Here is a 27,199-nt window from a genome sequence, read left to right on the forward strand (position 1 = left end):
GGGACAGAGGTGCTGGGAGCTGACTGTAAGCTGACAGCCTGCCCAACCCCCCACCTCACTGGCCTGATTAAGTTGCAAAGGGCTGTGGTTCAGTACTCATCCCACCCATGTTCCCCAGAAGGACTGGAAGCTAGTTACTTCTTTGTGTATGTTAAGATGGTGGGGGTTTTTCTGCACCTGGTGGTTTTCTTGTGTTGCCTTGGAAATGTGATTGATTTACTAATGGCCTACCTCGTGTCCAGTAAATTAAGAAGGATGTTTTCTGGGGGTGGCCATGTTTTTGTGGCTCGGACCAGGGCAGAAGTTCCTGTTGGCAAGGCAAGGAGCTGTGGAACCCTCCCGAACCTATCCTTTTATTTCTTTAAGTCTATTTTCTTCATTTTATACCATTTCCCGCTCGTAACCCTGGAATAGACTAGTAGCGTGGGTCGCGGCAACTTCACAATCTTCTTCTCCTGGATTCCACTTCTATAATTACTGATAAGTACTCTTTCATTTTCATGCATCTTTGACCTCACACTCTCCTTCTTGTCTACTGAACACAAACAACAACCTAACTAACTTTGTTATCAATTCTAGTTACCATTTATAATGCCTTGTTAGTTTTTGCTCATTACCCAACTTACTGACCTGTGATCTTTGTCCATTTTCTCTCCTTAATGTTATATCTCTGGCCTCTACCTCTATTACTCTACTAAAATAGTTCTTGCTCAACATAGTTCTCAATTCATCTCTTTTTAAAAATAATATCTGATAATGTTGATTATCCCCTACTTCCATAAATTATTTTTGTGGGCTCTATAATTCAATGCTTTTCTAATTTTCTTCCAGTCTCTTGGACTGCCTGTTCTCTAACTCCTCTGAAAATTCCTCTTCCTTTTCTTTTCCTTTACTGAGGTATCCCCCAAAGTTCTGTATTCAGTCCTTTGCTTTTCTTTCTTACTGTCTTTCACACTCATTTATTCATATTCTCCGGGATTCAATCAACACATTTGTACTATCATTTTCTACTCCTATTTTCTTCAACCCTGATTTGTATACAAATCTTTTGTATTCATTTCCTAAATATCAGCTCTTAAGCTGATCCTATCATATTTTGCAAATCAGTTTCATCTGTCAGTTCTACTATTATTAATTGAATTTGTTTCCCCTCAAAAAATGTTACATTCTTCAGAATGTGACCTTATTTGGAAATAGGATTTTATAGAGGTAATCAAGTTAAAATGAGGTCATAAGGGTGGGCTTCCAGACTTAGATGACTGATATCCTTTTAGAAAGGGAAAATTTAGACACACACACACACACACACACACACACACACATCATGAATATGAAGGCAGAGATTGGGGTGATGCATCTGCTAGCCACAGAATGTTAAAGATTACCAACAAACCATCAGAAGCTATGAGAGAGGAATGGAACAGATTCTCTCTCACAATCCTGAGAAGTAACCAACCCTGCTGACACTTTGATCTCAGATTTCTAGCCTCCAGAAGCAACTGTGAGATAATAAATGTCTGTTGTTTCAACTATTCTGTTTGTGGTACTTTGATATAGCAATCCTAGCAAACTAATACAACTACCAAACTCCTAATCTCCCAGAGTAGAAAACCTAAAGTCATTCTGGGTTCCTTCCTTTTCTTCATCATTTATATCCAATCTGGTATCAAAGATTGTCATCTATTCCTTCCAAATGACTCCTAGAATCTTTAATTTCATATTTTCTTTTGTTCCCCTTTTCTCTGTCATTTAAAAAATCAGTTTCTGTTGCCTTCAGTCTTGTCCCAACCTCATCATTTCATATCTCAATTCCTATAAAAGTCTTGGGCTGGGTTGTCTTATCTCCTAAAATTCATGTTGCTTTTATCATAATAGTGCATTGGTTGAGACAAACTTATAATGCCATACTGCCCACTATGCTAAGTCTAAGCTTGGTATCCATGGTTCCCTATACTCTGGACCCATCTTACCCACTGAAAACTTTATCCCCCTATACACATCATCCTTATCTCCGTCTTTGAGCCCTGCCCCTTCTCCTCTTCCCTCTCTGCATCAAAACACTTTCTTACTTTCCCTTCTCTTATTCAAACCTATTTATTTTTCAAGGCCCTGATCAATCTTCACTGATTGTGGTTACTCTGACCCAATAATATCTTGCCTTTTGCTACATTCTAATCAGTAACTTCCAGGGTAGCATCAAGAAGTATTTCTTATATTTTATATGAATTTATATATATTACATTTCTATTTCCATCATTTTATAGGACATAGTGCATGTATCATATTTTCCCATGTATAAAACTCTCCCATGTATAAGATGCACCTTAATTTTGGGGCCTGAAATTTGAAAAAAAAATGTATTACATAAAGCTATTGAATTCAAGTTTTATTCATCATAAAATTCATATAACTCCTCATTACTTTCAAGACTCCCATCCATCAGTTTGTCCTCACCTGTGTCTGATGATGAATCACTGTCTTCAACAATGAGCACAAAAACAAGTGCAGAAAAGCGGGAAATGCAAGCAAACAATCTATAACCACTGTATAAGATGTTCTCAGCTTTTAGACCCCAAATTTTTCAAAAACTTATGCATCTTATAAATGGGGGAATATGGTAATTCATTGGTAAAACTCCTGAAATGGGAATAATGGGAGGTGGGAAGAAAGAAAGAAGGAGATTGGATACCACAGGAAGAGAAAACTTGGTTAGAACAAAGAAGAATTAGTCTAAGTCAGTGATTGACAAATGTGCTCCCTGGACCACCAGCATCTAAATCATTTAGGATATCTGGCAAAATACAGATTCCCAAACCCCATCACAGACCTATTGAATCAGACTCTGCAGTTCAGAATTCAAAAATGTTAAGGGTAATCCAATGATTCTTATATACACCAAGTGTGAAAACTACTAGTTTACGTGAACAAGGCAGAAGATAGATGCTGAAAGGAAACAGCTGTTCTTAGGTTTACTGGGTACATGTACTTTCTATCATAGCTAACAATAGAATGAAATAGTTTCACACTATCATGATTTGCTTTGACTTGATTCTCCCTCTTCAACGTACTGCTTTGAGCACAGAAGTCCTTTCATTTATGGCAAGAGTATTTCCAGTATTGCATCACAAATATGGACTGGCTAGTATAGAGTATCTTGAAGAACAGAAATTCTGTGGCACTCCAAGGAAACATAACTGAGACTGCTAAGCTAGCTTTGACTCTTACTTTCTCCGGGAAGGAAAATTTAACCAGAAACATGCTCTAGGCTCCTTGGAATTCAAGTTCGAGAGCATGGAAAGAGAAACAATCAACTTGGAGATCCAGTGGTTAAGCTTGTAATTGGAACCAAGTAATAACTAAAACAGGTAGCTGACTTAGATGAAAACTGAGGACTGACTTACTGGCTCATAGTGAACAGGATTTCTACAGTTGAGTACTACAGAAGCGAGATAACAAAATTAGATACAATCTAGGGGAAGAAAAATGCACAAAAGTCTTTGAATTAAAACAAATTGAAACCTTCTTGGAGAAAAGCTATTTGGTAAGCCTCATTAAGTATATTGTAGATAGCTTTATTTGACAAAGCAACCTGGCATGTGGAACAGGAAAGAAAATAGCTATAAGATGATCTGTTAGGGAGTTTCTTGTCTCTAAACGAATAAAATTCTGTGCACTAGCCAATGCAGCTTTTAACTCAAAAGAGATACAGAAGCAAAATGCAATTATATAACCCTAGTAACTGCAGTTTGAATCTCCCATACAATACTCTACTCACTTAATAACTCCTCAAACTCAGCAATTTATCAAGTGGATGCTCAAACTTATGGTTGCATTCATTTCAGGGTAACACTGAATTAACATTATATAATACTGCAGGATTCTTAGGTGGAGACACTCCTAACAATCAAAGATTAATCATCTATAAAACATCCTGACTCAGTCCTTAGATAATTTGAAAAACTAAATTATCATTAAACTCTTTTGTTTAACTTTAGTTATAAGTTTATATTATGTGTTTGCAGTGACTGTTCTGAAAATGCTAAATATTCACCGATTACAAAGAGTTTCTTCTATGTATATGTAGATTTATTTGTTTAGAGATATAACAGAAGGCATAAACAGAGGAAATCCAGATGTAAAAGCCAACAAATGCCTCAAAGAAAAGGTCTGACTTGGTGGTTTTCTTTCCTTAAGGTTTTCTGTTCATAGAGTAAAGATTCTAGGACCACTCAAGTGGCTGTAGAACTGCTGACTTCAACATGCAAGTACTGGAAGCAAAAAATTCCAGTTTTCCTTATAACCAATCTGGTTTCTCTTCTCCCCCTGCCCAACACACACATGAAAAGTACACTACCATATCTGAATGTCCTAATGTCTAGCTCAGTGCTTAACATGTAATAGTTATTGAATTAATGAATGGATTCATTTAGCCATCATAAAATTCTGTTAGATGGTATTTATAATGTACTTCTTACAAGTGTGGGATCTGAAATTCAGTGGGAAGGAAATCCTTTCCCTTACATCAAGAACAGAGTTGGGACTAGAACTCAGTTGTGGGATTCAGCTGGTTCGCACTGGTTTGACAGAACCTATACCTAATTTTTTGTTGAATTCAGCAAACTTGTTGTTAAAATGCACTTGTAATCAGGGTTCCCTTTAAGGTGGGTGACTGCGCAGCCACCCAATGTGTAAATTACAAATTAACATTCCCTACTCTTTTTTAACGTTCATCTGTACAACAGCATATTCTAAGTGCCCTTAGTAATGTTCATCTGTCCATAGGTAAAAAAAAAAAATATTGCTACTGAGGACACCAGTCAAGAAGGAATATGGAAAAAATAAGCAATATGGGGAAAAAAAGAAGCAATATGAAAATATCTTAACAGTTTTATTGTTTTTTGTCAGGCATTATTTAATATTTTTCATTAATATTTTAAAACTCTTTCTGTAACATAATCCAGTTTTGTGTATCTCTAAGTTGTTTTTATTTAAGCATTAAATGCATGAAATAATAAACTATGTTTCTGTATATATTTTTTTATACTTAAATTGGTCATTAGGGGAAGACAAGATGGCGCTGGAGTAGGCAGATGTACCAACATCCACCTCCCAGAATCAAAGTGGATTACAAACTAATTTTAAGAACTATCATCTGGAAAAACCAACATTGGACTAAACTAAGAGGACTCTTCAACCATGGAACACTGAAGAAGCCACACCGAAACTGGTAGGAAAAGCGGAAATGTGGAGAGGGCTGCCCAGCTCCCCAGAGCTAATGGCAGCCGGGAGAGACTTGCATGGCAGGAAGTGAGTTTAGCAGAGAGGGAAGGGTCCTGAATCCCTGGAACAAAGACCCACCCTGCAGCCCCAGAGCCCAGAAGAGGCATAAGGACAGTATTTAGCTGGAAACAAGTCAGGATACTGTTTGTGAGAAAGAGTCTGATTTCTCAGACCCAGGATACTTCTTAAAGGGACCGCGCAGAACACCTCTCTCACAACCACTCACCCGGGGTTCCGGGGGATGGGGAGAGAGGAGAGTACCGGAATAGCAGAAGACAGTGTAATCTAGGAGGCACAGGGAGAAACATTTTGGGAGACAGCCATCCTAACCCCTGGGACGAGTCACTCCCCAAAACTGAAGGGAATATTTCCTCCGGAAACAGCAATACCAGCAAAGGGAAGCAGGACACAAGCCAAACAAGCTCTCCCACGGCACTCAGAGCAGAGTTGCTTAGAAGGAGGGAGCTTTCGGGTCTACAGTAGTGAGTGTTAGGGTCTGAGCTGCAGCGCCCGCACCCCACATGGCTGAGTGCTCGCCTGAGGCCGGGCAGCGGCGGGATGTGGAGGTGCAGTTCTGTTGGCAGGGGTGGAAGCCTGCTGGCCACCACTGGGCTCACGTGTGAGCTCAGTCTTGCCCGGCTGGAAAGGAGTAGGCATGCAAAAGCGGTCAAGCCCAGCTGCCGGCAGCCTGTAATCCAACCTGTGGGAGAACGGCAGGAACCCTGGAAGAGGTGGAGACCAGCCCTTGAGCAAGGGTGCAGGAGCACAGCCTTGCCCCACCCATGGAACTGAGGCCTGTGGCGTGACTTGGGAGCCGGCTCCTCCTGTGGGGGTGGAGCCAAAAGCCCAGAACAGGTGGATTTCCGCTACTGAGCTGAGCGTGGGCACACAATCCTGCCCGGCTGGTAGAGCCAAGGCTAGCAGCCATTACACCAGCGGGCTCCCCCAGCAAGGGCAGGGCAGAAAGCCTGGAAACAGGCAGAGATCCGCAGCTGAGCAAAGGTGCTAGCCACTGCCCTCAGGGCCGAGCATAATGCCACCCACGAGGGTGGGGCAAAGGCCAAGGCAACCAAGACTTGTGCACCCGAGCACGGGATCACAGGCACTCCCGTGAAGGAGAGGGGGAAACCTCAGCAACAGCCCCAGTGGGCAGGCACCGGCAACGCCCAAACCCAAAAGCCCTAGGCAGCAACAGAAGAGGGGGTGGTGGGCCTGCAGACAGACCATACCTAGGGAACAGAGGACATACCCAGTGGACTCCAGTGGCCAAAACCTTCCTTTACACAGAGAAAATGCGAAGGCAGAGAAATGCAACACAAATGAACCAAGAGAAATCCCCAGAAAAGGACCTAAATGAATCAGATATAACCAAATTACCAGATACAGAGTTTAAAATAACAATTGTTAGGCTGCTCAGAGATATTAGAACAACATTAGATGGTCATTACGAATGCCTAAATAGAGATAGCAAATATAAAAAAGGACACTGAAATAATAAAAAAGAATCAGTCAGAAATGACAAATACAATATCTAAAATAAAGAACACAATGGAAGGAATTAAAAGCAGGATGGATAAAGTGGAGAATCAAATCAGCGAGTTAGAGGACACAATAAATAAAGGCACGGAAACAGAGCAGAAAAAGGAAAAGAGACTCAAAAAGTCTGAAGAAACTCTAAGAGAGCTCTGTGACAACATGAAGAGAAATAACATCCACATCATAGGGGTTCCTGAAGAAGAAGAGAAAGAACAAGGGATAGAAACTTTGTTCAAGCATATCATAGCTGAAAACTTCCCTCAATTAAGGCAGGAAAACATCTCACATGTTCAGGAAGCACAGAGAACTCCATTAAGGGGAAACCCAAAGAAATCAATACGAACACACATCATAATTAAAATACCAAAGCTAAGTGATAAAGAGAAAATATTAAAAGCTGCTAGAGAAAAAAAGACTATCACCTACAAAGGAGCCCCCGTAAGGATGAATTCTGACTTCTCAACAGAAGCACTTGAGGCCAGAAGAGAACAGCAAGAAATATTCAAAGTAATGCAGAACAAGAGCCTACAACCAAGACTACTTTATTGAGCAAGGTTATCATTTAAAATTGAAGGAGAAATGAAAAGCTTTCCAGACAAAAAAAAACCCTCAAGGAATTCACTACAACCAAACCAAGGCTGCAAGAAATGCTAAGGGACCTGTTGTAAACAGATCAAAGGTGAAAAAGAATATAGCAAAAGAGGAATACAGTTTTAAAGAATAAAATGGCAAAAAACAATTATATATCGATAATAACCTTAAATGTAAATGGATTAAATGATCTGATCAAAAGACATAGGGTAGCTGCATGGATAAGAAAACAGGACCCATACATATGCTGTCAACAAGAGACACACCTTAAATCAAAAGATGCACATAGACTGAAGATAAAAGGATGGAAAAAATATTTAATGCAAATGGAAATGAAAAAAAAGCTGGGGTAGCAATACTTATATCAGACAAATTGGACTTTAAAACAAAGGATATATTTAGAGATAAAGAAGGTCACTATATAATGATAAAGGGAGCAATCCAACAGGAAGATATAACCATTATAATTATCTATGCACCTAATATAGGAGCACCGAAATATATAAAGCAGATTTTGATGGATTTAAAGGGCGAGATAAACAGCAATACTATAATAGTAGGGGATTTCAATACCCCATTAACATCATCAGATAGATCCTCAAGAAAGAAAATTAACAAAGAAACAGGAGACTTAAAGGACATATTAGATCAACTCGATTTAATAGATATCTTCAGAATCTTTCACCCTAAAACAGCAGAATATACATTCTTTTCAAGCGCTCATGGTACATTCTCTAGAATAGACCACATGTTAGGTAATAAAAGCGGTCTCAACAAATTTAAGAAGATTGAAATCATATTGAGCACTTTCTCTGATCACAATGGCATGAAACTAGAAATCAGCCACAACAGAAAAACTGAAAAATACTCAAACACTTGGAAACTAAATAGCATGTTATTAAATAAATAATGGGTAAACAATGAGATCAAAGAAAAAATTAAAAAATTCCTAGAAACAAACGATAATGAGCATACATCAACTCAAAATTTATGGGACACAGCAAAAGCAGTCTTAAGAGGGAAGTTCATAGCATTACAGGCATACCTCAAGGAGCTAGAAAAAGCTCAAATAAACAACTTGACCTTACATCTAAAAGAACTAGAAAAAGAACATCAAGTAAAGCCCAGAGCTAGTTGAAGGAAGGAAATAATAAAGATCAGAGCAGAAATAAATGACATAGAGGCTAAAGAAACAATATAGAGGATCAATGAAACCAGGAGCTGGTTCATTGAAAAGGTAAACAAGATCGATGAACCTTTAACCAGACTCACCAAGAAAAGAAGAGAGAGAACTCAAATAAATAATATTAGAAACGAGAGTGGAGAAATAACAACTGACACAACAGAAATACAAAATATTGTAAGAAAATACTATGAAGAACTGTATGCCAAAAAACTAGACAACCTAGGTGAAATGGACAAATTCCTTAAAACATATAATCTTTCAAAAATCAATCTGGAAGAATCAGAAAACCTAAACAGACCAATTAAAACAAATGAGATTGAAACAGTTATCAAAAAACTCCCAAAAAAGAAAAGTCCTGGGCCTGATGGCTTCACAAGTGAATTCTTTCAAATATTCAAAGAAGAACTAACTACTATCCTTCTCAAGCTATTTCAAAAAATTCAAGAGGAAGGAAGACTTCCAAGCTCCTTTTATGAAGCGAGCATAATTCTGATTCCAAAATCAGGCAAAGACAAGACAAAGAAAGAAAATTAACTCTGCCCTCACCTCCTACCACTCCTTTCCTCACTCCTCCGGGCCACTGGCCTCCTTACCCTTCCTTCAACTCTCCTGCCTCCGTACCTTGCACTTGCTGTTCTCTCTGCTGGAACGCTCTGTCCCTACACAGCTGCATATGTCACTCTCTCTTCTTCCTTCGGGACTTTGCTCAAATGATACCTGTCAGACAGAGATTTCTCTGACTATCCGATATCAAATAACTGCCCTTCCCATCCCCATTCATTCTCAATCTCTTCACTCTGCTTTATTTTTCTTCCTAACATTTATCATTACTTGACCTCTTATAGATGTAATTGACTGCTTATTATCTGTCTCTCCCGGACTGGCTGGAGTGAAAATATATCTCATTTAGAACTCACTTTGCAAAAATAAACAAAACACTAATCTGCAAAAAAAAAAAAAAAAAAAAAAAAAAAAAAAAAAAAAGAAAGAAAGAAAATTATAGGCCAATATCCCTGATGAATTTAGATGCAAAAATCCTCAACAAAATATTAGCAAACCGGATCCAGCAATATATGGAAAAAATCATACACCATGATCAAGTGGGATTTATTCTGGGGAGGCAAGGCTGGTACAATATTCGCAAATCAATTAATGTGATTCATCACATAAACAAAAGGAAGGAGAAAAACCTCATGATAATTTCAGTAGATGCATAAAAAGCATTTGATAAAATCCAACACCCATTTATGATCAAAACTCTCAGCAAAGTGGGAATACAGGGAACATACCTCAACATGATAAAGGCCATCTATGACAAACCCACAGACAATATCATACTCAATGGGCAAAAATTAAAAGAAATCCCCTTAAGATCAGGAACAAGGCAAGGGTACCCCCTTTCACCACTCTTATTCAACATAGTTCTGGAAGTCCTAGCCACAGCAATCAGACAAGGAAAAGAAATAAAAGGCATCCAAATTGGAAAAGAAGAAGTAAAACTATCATTATTTGCATATGATATGATATTGTACATAGAAAACATTAAAGTCTCAGTCAAAAAACTACTGGACCTGATAAATAAATTCAGCAAGGTGGCAGGATATAAAATTAATACTCAGAAATCAGAGGCATTTTTATACACTAACAATGAACTGTCAGAAAGAGAAATTAAGGAATCAATCCCCTTTACCATTGCAACCAAAAAAATAAAGTACCTAGGAATAAATTTAACCAGGGAGATTAAAAACTTGTACTCGGAAAATTATAAAACATTGATAAAAGAAATCAGGGAAGATACAAACAAGTGGAGGCATATACTGTGCTCATGGTTAGGAAGAATAAACATCATTAAAATGTCTATATTACCCAAAGTAATTTATAAATTCAATGCAATACCGATTAAAATACCAATGACTTACTTCAAAGATATAGAACACATATTCCAAAAATTTATATGGAACCAAAAGAGAACAGAAATAGCCTCAGCAACATTGAAAAGGAAGAATAAAGTGGGAGGTATCACATTTCCGGATATCAAGTTATATTATAAGGCCATTGTACTCAAAACAGCCTGGTACTGCATAAGAACAGGCATATAGATCAATGGAACAGAACAGAGAACCCAGAAATAAACCCACACTTTTATGGACAACTGATATTTGACAAAGGAGGTTAGAGCATACATTGGCGTAAAGACAGCGTCTTCAACAAATGGTGTTGGGAAAATTGGACAGCTACCTGCAAAAAAATGAAACTAGATCACCAACTTACACCATTCACAAAAATAAACTCAAAATGGATAAAAGACTTAAATGTAAGCCGTAAAACCATAAACATCTTAGAAGAAAACATAGGCAGTAAGCTCTCTGACATCTCTCGCAGCAATATATTTGCCGATTTGTCTCCACAGGCAAGTGAAATAAAAGACAGGATAAACAAACGGGACTTTATCAAACTAAAAAGCTTCTGCACAGCTAAAGACAATAAGAACAGAATAAAAAGACAAACTACACAATGGGAGAATATATTTGACAATGCGTCTGATAAGGGGTTAATAACCAAAATTTATAAAGAACTTGTAAAACTTAATACCAGGAAGACAAACTATCCAATCCAAAAATGGGCAAAAGAAATGAATAGACACTTCTCCAAAGAGGACATACAGATGGCCAAGAGGAATATGAAAAAATGCTCAACGTCACTAATCATTAGAGAAATGCAAATTAAAACCACAATGAGATATCACCTCACACCAGTCAGAACGGCACTCATCAATAAAACAACACAGAATAAGTGCTGGCGAGGATGTGGAGAAAAGGGAACCCTCCTGCACTGCTGGTGGGAATGCAGACTGGTGCAGCCATTGTGGAAAACAGTATGGAGATTCCTCAAGAAATTTAAAATGGAACTGCCTTTTGATCCAGCTATACCACTGTTAGGAATATACCCCAAGAACACCATGGCACTGTTTGAATAGAAGAAATGCACCCCCATGTTCATGGCAGCATTGTTCACAATAGCGAAGATCTGGAAACAGCCCAAGTGTCCGTCAGAGGACGAGTGGATTAAGAAGCTTTGGTATATATATACTATGGAATACTACTCAGCCATAAGAAATGATGATATCGGATCATTTACAACAACATGAATGGACCTTGATAACATTATACTGAGCGAAATAAGTAAATCAGAAAAAAATAAGAACTATATGATTCCATACATAGGTGGGATATAAAAATGAGATTCAGAGACATGGACAACAGTTTTGGGGTTACAGGGTGGGGGGGAGGAGAGGGAGGGGGTTGGGGGAGGGGAGGGGCACAAAGAAAACCAGTTAGAAGGTGACGGAAGACAATTTTATGAAAGTCACCCCATTAAAATTAATCAAAAAAAATTTGTTTCACGGCTAATTCAGGCAGTTAGAAGAATAGTATAAGGATGCTAATTCTGCTTTTCAGGCCACATCCTGCAAAAGGGGCTCCAAGAAAATTGGTGATTTGGCTCCTCTGATCTTGCCAATTGGATTTAAAAAAATAGGTCAGGAACGCCCTGATATGGAAGTAACAATAAATGAGCATAAATTCAAAGGACTTTTAGATACTGGAAGCTACATTGACCTAACAGATACATTGGTATCTGTTATTGCTAAGCTTCCTGGCCCACTATTCTTGCTCTATTGGCCAAGAGTTTGCTTAAAGGCTTTAATCATTGTAAAAAAAAAAAAAAAAAAAAAGAAAGAAAAGAAAAAAAAAAGAAAAAAGAAGACTGGATAAAGAAGATGTGGCACATATACACCATGGTATACTATTCAGCCATAAGAAATGATGACATTGGATCATTTAAAACAAAATGGTGGGGTCTTGATAACATTATACGGAGTGAAATAAGTAAATCAGAAAAAAACAAGAACTGCAGGATTCCATACATTGGTGGGACATAAAAACCAGACTAAGAGACATGGACAAGAGTGTGGTGGTTACGAGGGGCAGGGGGAGGGAAGGAGGGATAGAGGGAGGGGGAGGGGGAGGGGCACAAAGAAAACTAGATAGAAGGTGACTGAGGACAATCTGACTTTGGGTGATGGGTATGCAACATAATTGAATGACAAGATAACCTGGAGTTGTTATCTTTGAATATATGTACCCTGATTTATTGATGTCACCCCATTAAAATTAATAAAAATTTATTTATAAAAAAATTGGTCATTAGGGCAGAGAACTGGTTTTTAAATTATTTGAATCCCAGCACTGAACTCAGTTGTTTTAACTTTAGGTCCAGTGCATTGTCTACTGTACATTTCTGACTCCCAAGATTTTCTGGAGTGGTTTACCTGAAAACAGTGGTCTTTTGGCTGATATTTTAATTCCCTCTATGGTAATCTCCCTCCAAGAAAGTTTGTTATGAAATTAAAGAGTGGTGTATTATACTGTTAAGCAAGTTTGTCTTATGAGTTCCACTGGGAGCCAGCATCATGGCCTCTGTCTCAGTGAGGTCCTGACTATACTAGATAAGAACAAAAGCCTTTACCTGGAAAAGTTTTTGTAGACTCCTTTTTGGTTCCTAATAAACTTCCAAGTAACCACAGTAAAAGTCAGCAGATAGGTGGACTCATACATTGTAGAGATTTCCCTTTAGTTTGTAGATTCTCTTTTAAATTTGTTATATATATATATTTATTAATTAATCTGTATTAAATTTGTGATATATTTATATATAATTAAATTTATATTAAATTTATAATTATGTTTATATATAATTAAATTTATATTAAATTTAATTAATCTGTATTAAATTTGTGACATATATATATATATATATATATATATATATATATATATATATGGTCTACCGGAAAGTTCTGTCTGTTTCTGTCACAAGTTTCAACATGTAAGCACATGTTTATCTTTCCATTTTTATTACTTAATGTATACATACTGACGTAGCAAATTAACTAAAACAAAGTTGATTCACATTAGTCTTATGTGTGAAGCAATAGTGTACCCATGGCTACTGATAAAGTTCATTTATGCCACTGTAATTTTTATGAATTTTAACAAGGAAGAAATGCTATAGAAGCATGTCTGTCACATCCACCATATTCCCTGGACTTAGCACTCTCTGACTATCACTTGTTTTTATCCTTATAAAATTTTTTGAAAGGCAAAAAATTCAAAAATGAAGAAGATATCAAACAAGCACTGGTTCAATTTTTCGCATGAAAAGATAAAACATTTTTCAAAAATGGGATATACAAATTGCCCTTACGCTGGCAAGAAATCATTAATAATAATGGCAATTATATTATTTAATAAAATTTATTGATGGTAAGAAAAATTTGTATTTTGTTTTACTCCAAAAACGGACAGAATTTTCCGGTAGACTATATATATAGTCCGTTTACTCCAAAAACAGACAGAATTTTCCGGTAGACTATATATATATATATATATATATATTTAGTGAAAGGAGGGGCAATAGAGACAGATTCCCACATGTGCCCTGACTGGGATCCACCTGACAACCCCTACCTTTGGCCGATGCTCTGCCTATCTGGGGCCATGTTCCAAAATGAGCTATTTCTAGCATCTGAGGCTGAGGCTCAACAGAGCAATCCTCAGCAACCAGAGCTGATGCGCTTGAACCACTCAAGTGATGGCTGTGGGAAGGGAAGAGAGAGAAAGAGAGAAAGGGAAAACGAAAGGGAAAGGGAAAGGGGAGGGGTGGAGAAGCAGATGATTGCTTCTTCTGTGTGCCCTGACCAGGACTTGAACCCGGGACATCCACACGCCTGGCCAGTGCTCTACCCCTGAGCCTACCAGCCAGGGCCAAGTTTGTGATTTTTCAAGAGAAATATTTAATTTTTTGCATATAAATTTATCAAAAATATTGTTTATGATTTCTCTCTTTGGAGACTTTCATCTGAAATTATATAACCAACTCCTATATGTACCAGAATTTCTTTTGCTATATGTATTTTTTTACATTTGAATCTGAAATTCATCAATTATTAATTTTGCTATAAGGTATAAATGAAATAGGAATCTAACAATTTTTTCCCTAAAAGTTTGGCTAGTTGTCTATTTATGCATTAGCTTTCTTATGGTTTCTACTGTGAAACATATTATTAATAAATCCAAACCAAATACAGAATAATGCTGCCTAAATATCCAGTGTTCCAAGGAAAAGAAAGTCCAGTTTTAATTAGGTACTATGATAAAAGATAAGGGATAAAAGGAGGCAATCCTAAATTGAAAGCCCTTTAGCCACAGTGTTGATATCTAGCCAGTTTGTACTTAAATTGCTTCACCAATTATTTCTAGCTAGCTCCAGTCTAATAGGTTAATGCCCATCACTTACTGGGTGTTAACAGTTTTAAAATGTCATCCATTCAAGAAGATGTCATTTAAATAAAACAGAGCACAATTATCTTTACCTGATTCCTCGGTTTCTTTTGATTCTGTTGTTTCTTCTATTTCCTCATCAGACATCTCCATTTCTTCTTCTCTCCTGATTCCCATTAATTCATCATTATGGATGTTGCGAATTTCCTAAAGTTAAAAGGTATACTTTTAAAATGGGAAAGCCTTGGAAATCTTGAGAAAATGAATAAAGTTAAGGATAATATAAAGCAGTTGTTTTGACATATAACAGAATTTCAGAGTAATCTTAAGGCAAAGGCAAAGGGGAGCATTGAGGCTGAAATTGTCTCAATAAAACAAAGCAGACTTTGTACACTCTGTCTTGCATAAGGCTTTCTTTCCATACCCAGAATTCTGGTAGCTGATGATCCTTGTATCCTTCCCATATTAGAAAGTATTGTTGGTCACAAATGACCTTTTACCTCTTCCTCACATGAATTTCTGGACTTCTCCTTATTTAAGGGTTCTGCCATTTTCATATTCCTGTGTAAAACCCTTTGATTTTACTGCTTTCCATCCACTTTCTTCTCCCCTTACAGTTGCATTCAATGGAATTCTTAACCAAACTTTTGAAGGTTTAGAAGTCACAACCAAAATGGTCAGTAGTGGGCTTCTACCAGATCACCCATTCTATAGATAATAACTATACTTCATGAAAACAAACAAACAAACAAAACAAAACAAAACACCAAACCAAACCAAACCAAACCAAACTAAACCAAACCCCTAACTAATGACATTGTAGGGTGAAGAAAAGCAGGTATATTCTGAAGAGGAGTGACACTTGGAAGAAGTATATGGGTCTCCTAGTTTTTTAAGTGCCTTTTTGTCTGGGAGCAGACCACAGTCAGCACCTCACAGGGTAACTAAATTTTTAATAGAAAAAAAACAGTCTTTATATCCTAAAGAAATCAAGACGAGTGATTATGGCAACTGCAGCCACTGGGAAGTGAAGAGGAGTTTTCAGAAAGGAGACAACTAAAGATAGAGAAATTGAAATACTGTGTATAAGATCTGTTCAAATTTCTTCATGACCTCTGAACCACAAAAGCACAGTGCAGAATCCAAACAATACAGCTAAGGCTAAAAGAACTAAACGGACATTTGAGCTGCCATCTAAGACAGAAATTTCAGCTTAACTCTAATGAAGTAAATTGACTATTAAAATAAAGAATAACATAGTCAACATTCTTTGGAAAAACATAAGAGAATCTAAAGTTTTGTTTTTTTTTGACAGACAGAGAGACAGAGAAAGAGAGTCAGAGAGAGGAACAAATAGGGACAGACTGGAAGGGAGAGAGATGAGACACATCAATTATTCATTGCGGCACCTTTTGTTCATTGATTGCTTTCTCATATGTGCCTTGATCGGGGGGCTACAGCAGAGAGATGGACCCTTTGTTCAGGTCAGCGACCTTGGGCTCAAGCCAGCGACCTTTCGGCTCAAGCCAGTGACTATGGGGTCATGTCTATGATCCCAAGATCAAGCTAGTGACCCCATACTCAAGCTGTTAAACCCGTGCTCAAGTCGGATTAGCCTGCACTCAAGCCTGAGACCTCAGGGTTTAGAACCTGGGTCCTCTGTGTCCCAGTCTGACACTGTATCGACTGCACCACTGCCTAGTCAGGCGAAATCCAGTCTTAAAAGAAAAAGATATTCACAATATGAAGGAAAAGCTCCACAATACTTGACGTATAAAGAACTAGGATGAGATGATCCATTTCCACGAGAAAAGATAATCAACAGAGACCAAATTGAAATCAACCAGATATACAGTAAAATAATGGTGCACTTTTGACCGGTTACAGGAAAGCAACAAAAGACAATAGAAATGTGAAATCTGCACCAAATACAAGGCAAACCTCCCAGTTTCCATAGGATGATGCGGCAGCATGTGTGCATGTGCAGATGATGACGTAACACCGTGTATACAGTGGAGCAGCCCATGGCCATGCGTTGAGATGTGGACGGTACAGAGGAAAGTTTAGTGGTTTCTGTGGCTTGCTAAATTCGAATCCGTGACCAAAGTGCAACGTGAATATCGGCACATTTATAACAAAGCACCACCACATAGGAATAACATTACTCGGTGGGATAAGCAGTTGAAGGAAACCAGCAGTTTGGTGGAGAAACCCCGTTCTGGTAGGCCATCAGTCAGTGATGAGTGTGTAGAGGCTATACGTGATAGTTACCTAAGGAGCTCTAAAAAATCTGTGCTTGAGCCCACATTGAACTGCACTGAGTAGGTATGAAACTGGGAGTTTTCCTTTTATTTGGTGCAGATTTCACATTTCTATTGTCTTTTGTTGCTTTCCTGTGACCGGTCAAAAGTACACCATGACTTTACGGACACTGTAGATATTAGCAGACAAGGAGTTAAAGCAATTATTATAATATAATTAGCCCAATGATGTAAAGAAAAAATGCTTATAATGAAGGAAAAAATAGAAAATTCTAGCTGAGAAATAGAAACATTTATAAAGAACCAATGGAAATTCTAAAACTGAGAAATAAAAAATCTGAAAATATCTAAAATAAAAGTAATTAGATAAACCTAACAGTAGCATGAAGATGACATAATAAAGAGAAAACTTAGAGAACAATATAAATTTATCCAATCTGAAGAACAGAGAGAAACTAACTGGAATTACTGAAATAGGAGAGATTAAATCATTCAAAACCTTTGAAGAAGAAATAATTGAAGATTTCTAAAATTTGATGACAGACATTACTGTATATATTCAAAGAACTCAATGAATCCCAAGCAGGGTATCTGTAAAAAAAAGTATGTCTAGGAACATCATTGTAAAACTGCCAAAAATTAAACATAAAGAGAAACTCTAACAAACTTATTGTGATAATCATTTCAAAATATAATTAAAGTAACTGTGCTCTATATCTTAAACTTTTTTATTTTTAAATTATATTTAGAAAATTAAATTTAACAGTGTGACATTGATCAATAACAGTACATAGGTATCATGTAAACATTTCTATAACATTTGAACTGTTATGTTGTATACCCATCACCCAAAGTCAAACTACATTCTGTCATCTGTCACCTTACATTTCTCCTTCTTTACACCCTTCCCCCATCCTCTTCCCCTCTGCCTTTCCCACATCCCCTTCCCCCTGGTAACCACTTCATATTTATTTATGTCCTTGAGTCTAAGATAATATCTCATTTATGTGGGAGATCATACAGTTCTTAGCTTTTTCTGATTTAGTTATTTCACTCAGTATAATGTTCTCAAGGCCCATCCATGTTGTTGTAAACGACAATATGTCATCACATCTTATGGCTGAGTAGTATTCTATTGTATAATATGTACCACATCTTCTTTATCCAATATTCTATCAGTAAGTACATTTTGATTGTTTCCAATCTGTTAATAATGCTGCAATGAACATGGGGGTGTATATGTCTTTACATCCCAATGTTTTCGAGCTTTTTGGGTTGATACCTAGAAGAGGAACAGCTGGGTAATATGGCAATTTTATTCTTAATTTTTTGAGGAACCACCATATTTTCTTTCATAATGGTTGTACTAATTTGTATTCAAACCAGCAGTAGATGCCAGTTCCTTTTTCTCCACAGCCTCTCCAACACTTGTTATTACCTGTCTTGTTGATAATAGCCAATCTAACAGGTGTGAGGTGGTAGGTATCTCATTGTAGTTTTGATTTGTATTTCTTGAATAGCTAGTGAAGATGAGCATCTTTTCATATATCTGTTGGCCATTTGTATGTTCTCTTGGGAGAAGTGTGTTCAGGTCCTCTGACCATTTTTTCATTAGATTGTTTGCTTGTTTGTTTCTGAGCTTTGTCAGTTCTTTATATATTTGGGATACTAACCCCTTATCACAGCTGTTTGCAAATATCATCTCCCATTTTGTTGGCTATTTGTTTTGTTGTCAGTTTCTTTTGCTCTGCAGAAACTTTTAGTTTGATATAGTCCCATTCATTTATTGTTGCCTTTACTTCCATTGCCTTTGGGGTCAAATTCATAAACTGTTCTCTTTGGCCAAGATCCATGAGCTTAATACCTATGTTTTGATTTATGTAATTTATCATTTTTGATTTTATATTTAGGTCTTTGATCCATTTGAATAAATTTTTGTGCAGGGAACAAACTGTAGTTAAGCTTCATTTATTTGCATGTGGCTTTCCAATTTTCCCAACACCATTTATTAAAGAGGCTTACTTTTCTCCATTGTGTGTTTTTGGCTCATTTCTCAAAGATTATTTGTGTGTGTGTGTATGTGTGTGTGTGTGTGATTTTATTTCTGGGCTTTCCATTCTGTTCTATTGGTCTGCATTTATTTTGCCAATACCATGCTGTTTTTATTATCATGGCTCTATGATACAATTTGAAGTCAGGTAGTGTGATACCTTCAGCTTCATTCTGTACCCTCAGGATTGCTTTGGCTTTTCAGGTTTTTTTTATGGTTCCATACAAACCTTGGAATATTTTGTTCTATTTCTTTAAAAAATGACATTGGGATTTTGAAGGGGATTGCATTAAATTTGTATATTGCTTTGGGTAATATAGCCACTTTAACTGCACTTCTCACAAAAATTGGGGATCAGGGAACTTGCAGATACTCCAGTACTTTCAGCCTTCTGTATAGTGCATTTTTACCAATGAAATAAAAGTTGGTTTTACATCTCCCTTGCATAATAAAACAACTTTTTTGACTTGTCATTGCTTTTCTGATGTTGTTGTTTAATAAAAAAATCAAATGTTTCTTTTTTTTATTGTTTCATATTCATTTTGAAATATTCCCTATTTTTTGTGAGCAGTATATATGTTAATTCTTCCAATCCATGAACATGGAATATTTTTCTATTTCATTGTGTCTTTTTCGATTTCTTTCAATAATGTTTTGCAGTTTTCAGTATATAGGTTCTTCACATCCTTTGTTAATATTATTTCTAAGTATTTTAATTTTTCTGTTTTGATTTTAAAAGAAATTTTTTTAAGTTCATTTTCTGAAGTTTCATCATAGGCATATAGAAAAGCAATAGAAGATTGTATATTGATTTCGTATCCTGTGACTTTACAATATTGGTTTATGGTTTGTAATAATTTTTGGTGCAGTCTTCAGGGTTCTCTATATACAGGATCATGTAATCTGCAAAAAGTGATACCTTTACTTCTTCTTTCCCAACGTGGATGCCTTTTATTTCTTTCTCTTGCCTGAATGCTCTGGCTAAAAATTCCAGAACTGTGTTTAGTAAGAGTAGAGAGAGTGGGCAGCCTTGTCTCGTTCCTGGTTTTGGAGGAAAAACCTTCAGTTTTTCACTATTTAATATGATATTAGCTGATGGATTGTCATATATGGCCTTTATTATGTTGGGGTACATTCCTTCTATTCTGATTTTGAGTGTTTTAAACATAAAGGGATGTTGCATCTTATCAAATGCCTTTTCTGCATCTATAGGATATTATATTTGCTCTTTGTTTTGTTGATGTGGTAGTATATTATGTTGATGGATTTCCATATGTTGAAACATCCTTGTGTTCCTGGAATGAATCCCACTTGATTGTGGTGTATTTTTCTTTTGTGTTGTATTCAATTTGCTTGTATTTTCTTAAGATTTTCCGCATCTGTATTCATTAGACATATAAGTCTATAGTTTTCTTTTTTGTATTGTCTTTGTCAGGTTTTGGTATGAGGGTTATGTTGGCCTCATAAAATGTGTTGGGGAGTACTGCTTCTTCTTTTTTACTTATTTTTTTGGAAGACTTTGAGAAGGATAGGTACCAAATCTTTGAAAGTTTCGTAGAATTCACTAGTGTAGCCATCTGGTCCTGAACATTTGTTTTTGGGGAGGTTTTTAATAGTTGTTTCTATTTCCTCCCTGCTTATAGATCTATTTAGGGTTTCCACTTCTTCGTGGTTCAGTATAAGAACATTGTATAGTTCTAGGAATTTATCCATTTCTTCTAGGTTGTTGAATTTGGTGGCATATAATCTTTCATAATAACCTACATGTTCTTTTGTATATATATGATGTCTGTGGTAATTTCTTCAAGCCTGTGACCTTTAGGCTCAACCCAGCAACCATGGGATCATGTCAATAATCTCATGCTCAAGCTGCAACCCCACACTCAAGCTAGTGATCCCATATTCAAGTCAGATGAGCCCACAGTCAAGCTGTTGACCCCATGGTTTTGATATGGGACCTCAGTATCCCACATTGATGCTCTATCCACTTCACCACAACTAGTTAGGCTCATTTATATCTTAATAAAAATTTAAAAAAGAGAAATCTTGAAAGCAGCCAGAAAATACAACATATTATATGCAGGGATCAACAATTTGTATACTTTGCTTTTTCAGAAACTATAAAGGTCAAAAATCAGAGGAATAATATCTTTGTAACTTGCAAGGAAAGATAAAAATATCTTTTTATTCAGAATTTTATGTTCAGAGAAAAATTCTTTCAGGAATAAAGATGAGATAAATATATTTTCAGACAAATGTAAATGTAAGAATTTGTCACCCAAAGACTTGCACCATAAGAAATGCTGAAGAAAGTTCTTCAGGTTGAAGGAAAGTGCTACCAGATGTAAATACAGGACTTCCAGAAGGCATGAAAACATTGGGAATGATATAGACTACATTAGAAAATTCAGTTTTTCAAAAAGAGTAAACATGAGAACTCTGTATTTTGGAGCAGCTTATAATCATTTAGAGGCCACTTGATGCCTTTTAGAGCTTCCACAGCATTTAGCTCTGACTCCTTTTCCAGGTTAGATGCAAATTGATCATAAAACAAAATATCCAAAACTGTCTGGTAAAAACTTCCATTTAGTGAGATTATAAATATTTCAAATAGATTGTTTTTAGGTGAGAAAAAGAGAGATAGTGAGACTAACTCCCATATGCACCCTGACCAGGATCCACCTGGTAACTCCATCAGGTTCTGATGCTCGGTATTGAGCTATTTTTAGTGCCTGAGGCTGATGTGCTCCAATGGATTTGTTCTCAGTGCCTCCGGTCATGCTTTAATCAATAGAGCCACAGGCTGTGGGAGTGGTAGAGGGGGTGAAGGGGGAGAGGGAAGGGTAAAAAAGCAGATGGTTGCTTTGCCTGTGTGCCATGACTGGGAATCAAATCCAGGACTCTGCATGCTGGACTGATGCTCTATCCTCTGAGCCACTAGTCAGGGCCTCAAATAGATTTCTAAGTAAATAATGCTATAGTTAATCACTATCTAAACCACTATCCTTCTTTGTCATTCCTCTTATCAGGAAAAAGGATTTATGTATCAAGTTAAGTTTTCATTAAAGATAAAGAAGAGTACATTTAAGAAAAGTGAGCTACCCAATGTTATCACTAATGTTAAGAAGTAGTAGAAAAGTATAATAAAAAATAGAAATATTAATATAGCATCCCTCATGTGTTTCAGGGGTATTACTTAAAATAGAAAACAATAAGTTGCTTGAGAAAAATGAACCTTAAAGAGCCATGTCAAGAAAGAGATTTGCTATGTCTGATTCAAACACATTGTGAAGAAAAAAAAAATAGCACTAATTTTTACCAATTTTTTCTATGTAATGAGTCTGGGTTTCAGTTATTATCAAAGAGCTGTTCCTGGAAAGGTGATTCTAAGGAGGTTTGACACTGACAAATTAAAATATTGTACAACTTACTACATAAGGAAAAGTCATGGTTCTCCTTGTTGCCTAACAAAAATGTGGACTGTCAGAGGGTATAAGCAAAGATCAACTCTCAGTATACAAACATGCTATCTAACTCTAAGACAATTATTGTTTTTTCAGAAGAGTAAACTGTGTTCATTCTTGGTTAATGTCTCAGGGAAAGATCTTACTGATAGCTAAGATATGCCTTGTAGCTGGTCACCATCTACAAGGCATCTTTCTGTTTTTAGCTGGGTAAGAAAGCATAATAGTTTCTTCTTAAGAGTATAAAAAGTTTAATAATTAGGTGATACAGCTTATGTAGAGGTCTCTTACATCTTTAATATAATCCCTAGAAATATACTTAATTTACAAATTTTACTTCAACACCTTAAAATACTTCAGGAACAATAATTAGTTGTTCTTTTAGTTAATAAAGAAATGAAGGTAGGGAGGAGATTCCAAGATGGTGGCGGAGTACATAGACATTTCAACTGCCAACTCCCAGGACCAAATTGGATTAAATTAATTTAAGAATAATCATCTTGAAAAATCAATTTTAGACTAAACAAATAGGAGTCTTAACCAAGGATCACAGAAGAAGCCTGTATGACCAGTGGCCATGGGTATGCAGGTTCACACTGGATTCAGGTAGATAGTAAAGGAACAGTGGAGGCAGAAAATGGAGGGCCATTTCATTTATTAGAGTCTCACAATGTCAGAGGAACAAACAAGCAGGGAAAACTGCTTCACTCTCTCAGGGCTCCCAAGCCCCAATCCCCTCTCTGGACTCACTCTTTGGACCCACCAGACTCACAGACCACCACCAGGCTCAGCAATCCTTAGCCAAATTAGCTTGGCCAAAATACTCCTTCCCTGACAAATAATAGCAAACAATCACCCCTCCCCATGGAGGCCAGTAGTCCATAATTTGAAATCTGCTGCCTTGAGAGCAAGCAACTGTAGCCTTCCACAGACCACACACATGGTGCTGCCCTGCACCAATGCAAAATTCAAGCAAGCAAAGCTAAAGATACTTTACAAACTTGTTTGCCCAACAAAGCCACGATGAGACTGGTAGAAAGGGCAGAGATGCAGAAAGGGCTGCCCTGCTCCCAGGAGCAAGAGACTACAGTGGAGGGTCTGGAGGGACTCTCACTGCAGGGAGGTTCATTCTGAGGGGGGGGTTCTAAGCTCCAGGCCAGGTGCCTCAGCCTGAAATACCAGAGCCTAGAGTAGCTGACCACATAGCATTTCATGGTGAAAAAAGCTGAGGTTTCTTTCTGCGAGAAGAGACAGGAGCTCTGGGAGACACACACTCTGTCTTAAAGGGCCAGTGCAGAAAATCTCATTCACAGTCACTTACCCAGGGCTCCTAAGGGGGAGGGCTGAGAGGAGAGTTGTAAGAGGAGAGTATAAAGTTGTAGAACAGTGGTAGTCAACTTTGTCCCTACTGCCCACTAGTGGGTGTTCCAGCTTTCATGGTGGGCAGTAGTGGAGCAACCAAAGTATAAATAAAAAGATAGATTTAACTATAGTAAGTTGTTTTATAAAGATTTATTCTGCTAAACTTAATGAAAATCCAACATAAAGTACTTGGTAAGTAATTATTGTTATATGCTTTAACTTGCTGTAACTCTGCTTTATAAATTTTATGAAGTAAAGTTACTTCCCTACTTTATAAATCACCATTACTGTGGAACCGGTGGGTGGTTAGAAAATTTTACTACTAACAGAGATACAAAAGTGGGCGGTAGGTATAAAAAGGTTGACTACACCTGTTGTAGAAGGAGAGTATAAAGTTGGAGGCCCAGGGAGAGACACAGTGGGGGAAGGCCACTGGAACCCCTGTGCTGAGTCATTCTCCACTACTGCAGTCACCATGGTTCTTGTGTGGAGCAGTCCCCTCTGAGCAGCATCAGCCTGGGGGAAAGCAACTGCCCTACTCTCAGGAGTCTCTCCTGCCCCATCCATGAAGACTGGGTCATGCTGAGAAGCAAGGAAGCAGGTGACACATTCGTGACTGTTTTCTGGTGTTAAGGCTGAAGCTTTACCCCGCACTCTCTCAAGTCTATGACTGATGCTTCCACCTTATGGGAAACTCAGTAGAAACTGTATGGACTTCAGGCAGAAAACATCTCTGGGTCCCAGAGGCCACATTCACTGGATTCCTGGGGCCACACCCTACTGAGGTCTGTGAAAAAAGTCAGGACTGAAACCTAGGGCCGAGCCACACATAGCCCTAATCCCCGAATTGCTGCAGGCTCTAGACTCTACCAGAGGTTTTATTTCAGTGGCTGAGCCCAACAAGCAGCCAGCAGATAGAGGCTGTAGTAGGTGGGACTTAGGGAACCTTGGTCTTTTAAGCAGACCTTTCCCCATGACCAGTGTGGGTAAAAGCCAGTCAAGGTGTGAAGCCTGGTATTTCCATGTGCACCTGAGCCCAGCAGAGGCAGCCACAAATTCTGGATTGCTTGTAGCTCCAAGAAGGTTGCTAAGAGCCAGTTACAGGCAGTGTCTCCCACTGGTCTGTGCTGGGTTCCTTGCAGGGAGGCCTAGCGCTGGGATATCCAGTGGCCAGCTGCAGAGAGTATGGGTTTAGGACCTAACAACCCTTGCTAGTGGAGTATCCTAAGGAATGGGTCCTCATACCTGGCCAACTGAGGTGAGTTCCACTTTCTATGTTCAGCACTGGCACAGCAGCTCGTGTGCATTGGGTAGGGTGGAACTTCACAATCAGCTGGCCCTGGTGCTAGATATATATGCTTCCCTGCTGGGCTAGGTTCCACAGGGTGAAGGGAGAGAGGCTTGTAGCATAAATAATTATAGTGTGGGTCCCTGTGAGCCTCTTTTTGGGTCTGGTCAAGGGGCTTAGCCACTTTCTTGGGAAGGGTACAGTAAGCCCCAGGAGAGGACTTTCTCAGTCTTCCTCTCTGAGACCAGAGTTTAACCAGTTGTAATAACTTCTGCAGAGGGACTGTCAGCCCCACCCAACCTGAACCTGCTGCTCACCTTGCTGGGGAAAACAGAATTGGGACTATCCAGTAGTGGTTGAGGGATTTGGCTCTGGAATAGAGGATGCTTTCCCTATACTGAACTGCTGACCAAGAGACCCCTTAGTAGAGGTTCCATTAATGTACTCCCAACCTCAGCTGCCCTAACCCATTAAGCTTGCAACCTGTAGAGGGGTTGTTTCAATGAGGCAAATCTGAGCCCACACTACAGTCTATCTACAGAAGATTATGTGGGAAGACCAGGCAGCTGCAAGAGGAGGTGGAGCAGCTGAGAAGTAGAGGCAAATCTTACAGAGCTTAGCGCTTTTACAGAGCTGCTGTTATCTCGAAGCAGAAGGAAACTGATCCTTATAGTCAGATGGGCCCCTTCCACACTATCAAAGCACAGGAAACTCAGATACAAACATTGAACAGAGCAATAGCTCTATGCAGGTGGCTCATGGCAGGTTACACACGATGGCTCATGTCAACCCAAGAAAACCTAGGACAAACACAACCACTAGAGAGTGGCAGAGAGCACCAACCCTAGACTCACCTAACTACACAAGCAGCACACACAAAGGAGAATCCAAAAGGCACCAAACACTGTGGAGAATAAATATGCCCAACAGAACAGACTGCACAGTGCCTAACATACATGATTCAACACGACCCTTAGAGCCAGCCAGCCAGAAGCAGTAACTGCACCCATGAAAGGAACAACTACATTCAATAAACACATACAAAAGGAAGGAAAAATACTACCCTCAAGAATCATTCTTAGAGCAAGAAAATCAGGTGACCTGGAGATCTGTACCACTGAGCCCATCTTCCTCATAAAGACACCACAAAAATTTCGAAGTCAGACAGCACTACCTAATTCACAGACAAAATGGGAAGACAAAGAAATATGACCCAAATAAATCAACAAGAGAAATCCCCAGAGAAAGATCTAAATGAAATGGAAGTAATCAAACAACCAGAGGCAGAGTTTAAAATAATGATTTTTAGGATGTTCAAGGATCTTAGAGCAACAATGGATGGTCATAATGAGTACCTAAATAAAGAGATAACAAACATCAAAAAGGACATTGACATCATAAAAAAGAACCAGTCAGAAATGACAAAGACAATATCAGAAATGAAGAATGCACTAGAAGGAATCAACAGCAGGCTGTATAAAGCAGAGGATTGAATCAGCAATTTAGCAGAGAAGATAAACGGATGTACATACAGGAACAGAGCAGCAAAAAGAAAAGAGGCTCACGAAGACTGAGGAAAGTGTAAGAGCGCTCTGTGACAATATGAAGAGAAACAACATCTGTATCACAGGGGTTCCTGAAGGACAAGAGAATGAACAAGGGATAGAGAACCTGTTTGAAGAAATCATAGCTGAAAATTTCCCTAAATTGATGAAGGAAAAAGTCACACAAGTTGAAGAAGCACAGAGAGTCCCATTAAAGAGGAACCCAAGGAGACCTACACCAAGACACATCATAATTAAAATGCCAAAGTTAAGAGACAAAAAAAGAATACTAAAAG

The 27,199-nt window shown here is 38.0% G+C and overlaps 1 protein-coding gene across 8 annotated transcripts in view; it reads right to left on the minus strand.

The window, feature by feature from the left end:
* ENOX2 (ecto-NOX disulfide-thiol exchanger 2) overlaps window positions 1-27,199 on the minus strand; it is a 384,366-nt gene that overhangs the window by 23,274 nt on the left and 333,893 nt on the right. For all 8 annotated transcript variants that reach the window (XM_066356618.1, XM_066356617.1, XM_066356616.1 and 5 more), the window contains one exon: window positions 15,027-15,141. In XM_066356618.1, coding sequence (XP_066212715.1) covers window positions 15,027-15,141 — 115 coding nt within the window. The remainder of the gene's footprint in view (window positions 1-15,026; window positions 15,142-27,199) is intronic.

This window comes from Saccopteryx leptura, chromosome X (assembly GCF_036850995.1).
Source record: "Saccopteryx leptura isolate mSacLep1 chromosome X, mSacLep1_pri_phased_curated, whole genome shotgun sequence".
NCBI lineage: Eukaryota > Metazoa > Chordata > Mammalia > Chiroptera > Emballonuridae > Saccopteryx > Saccopteryx leptura.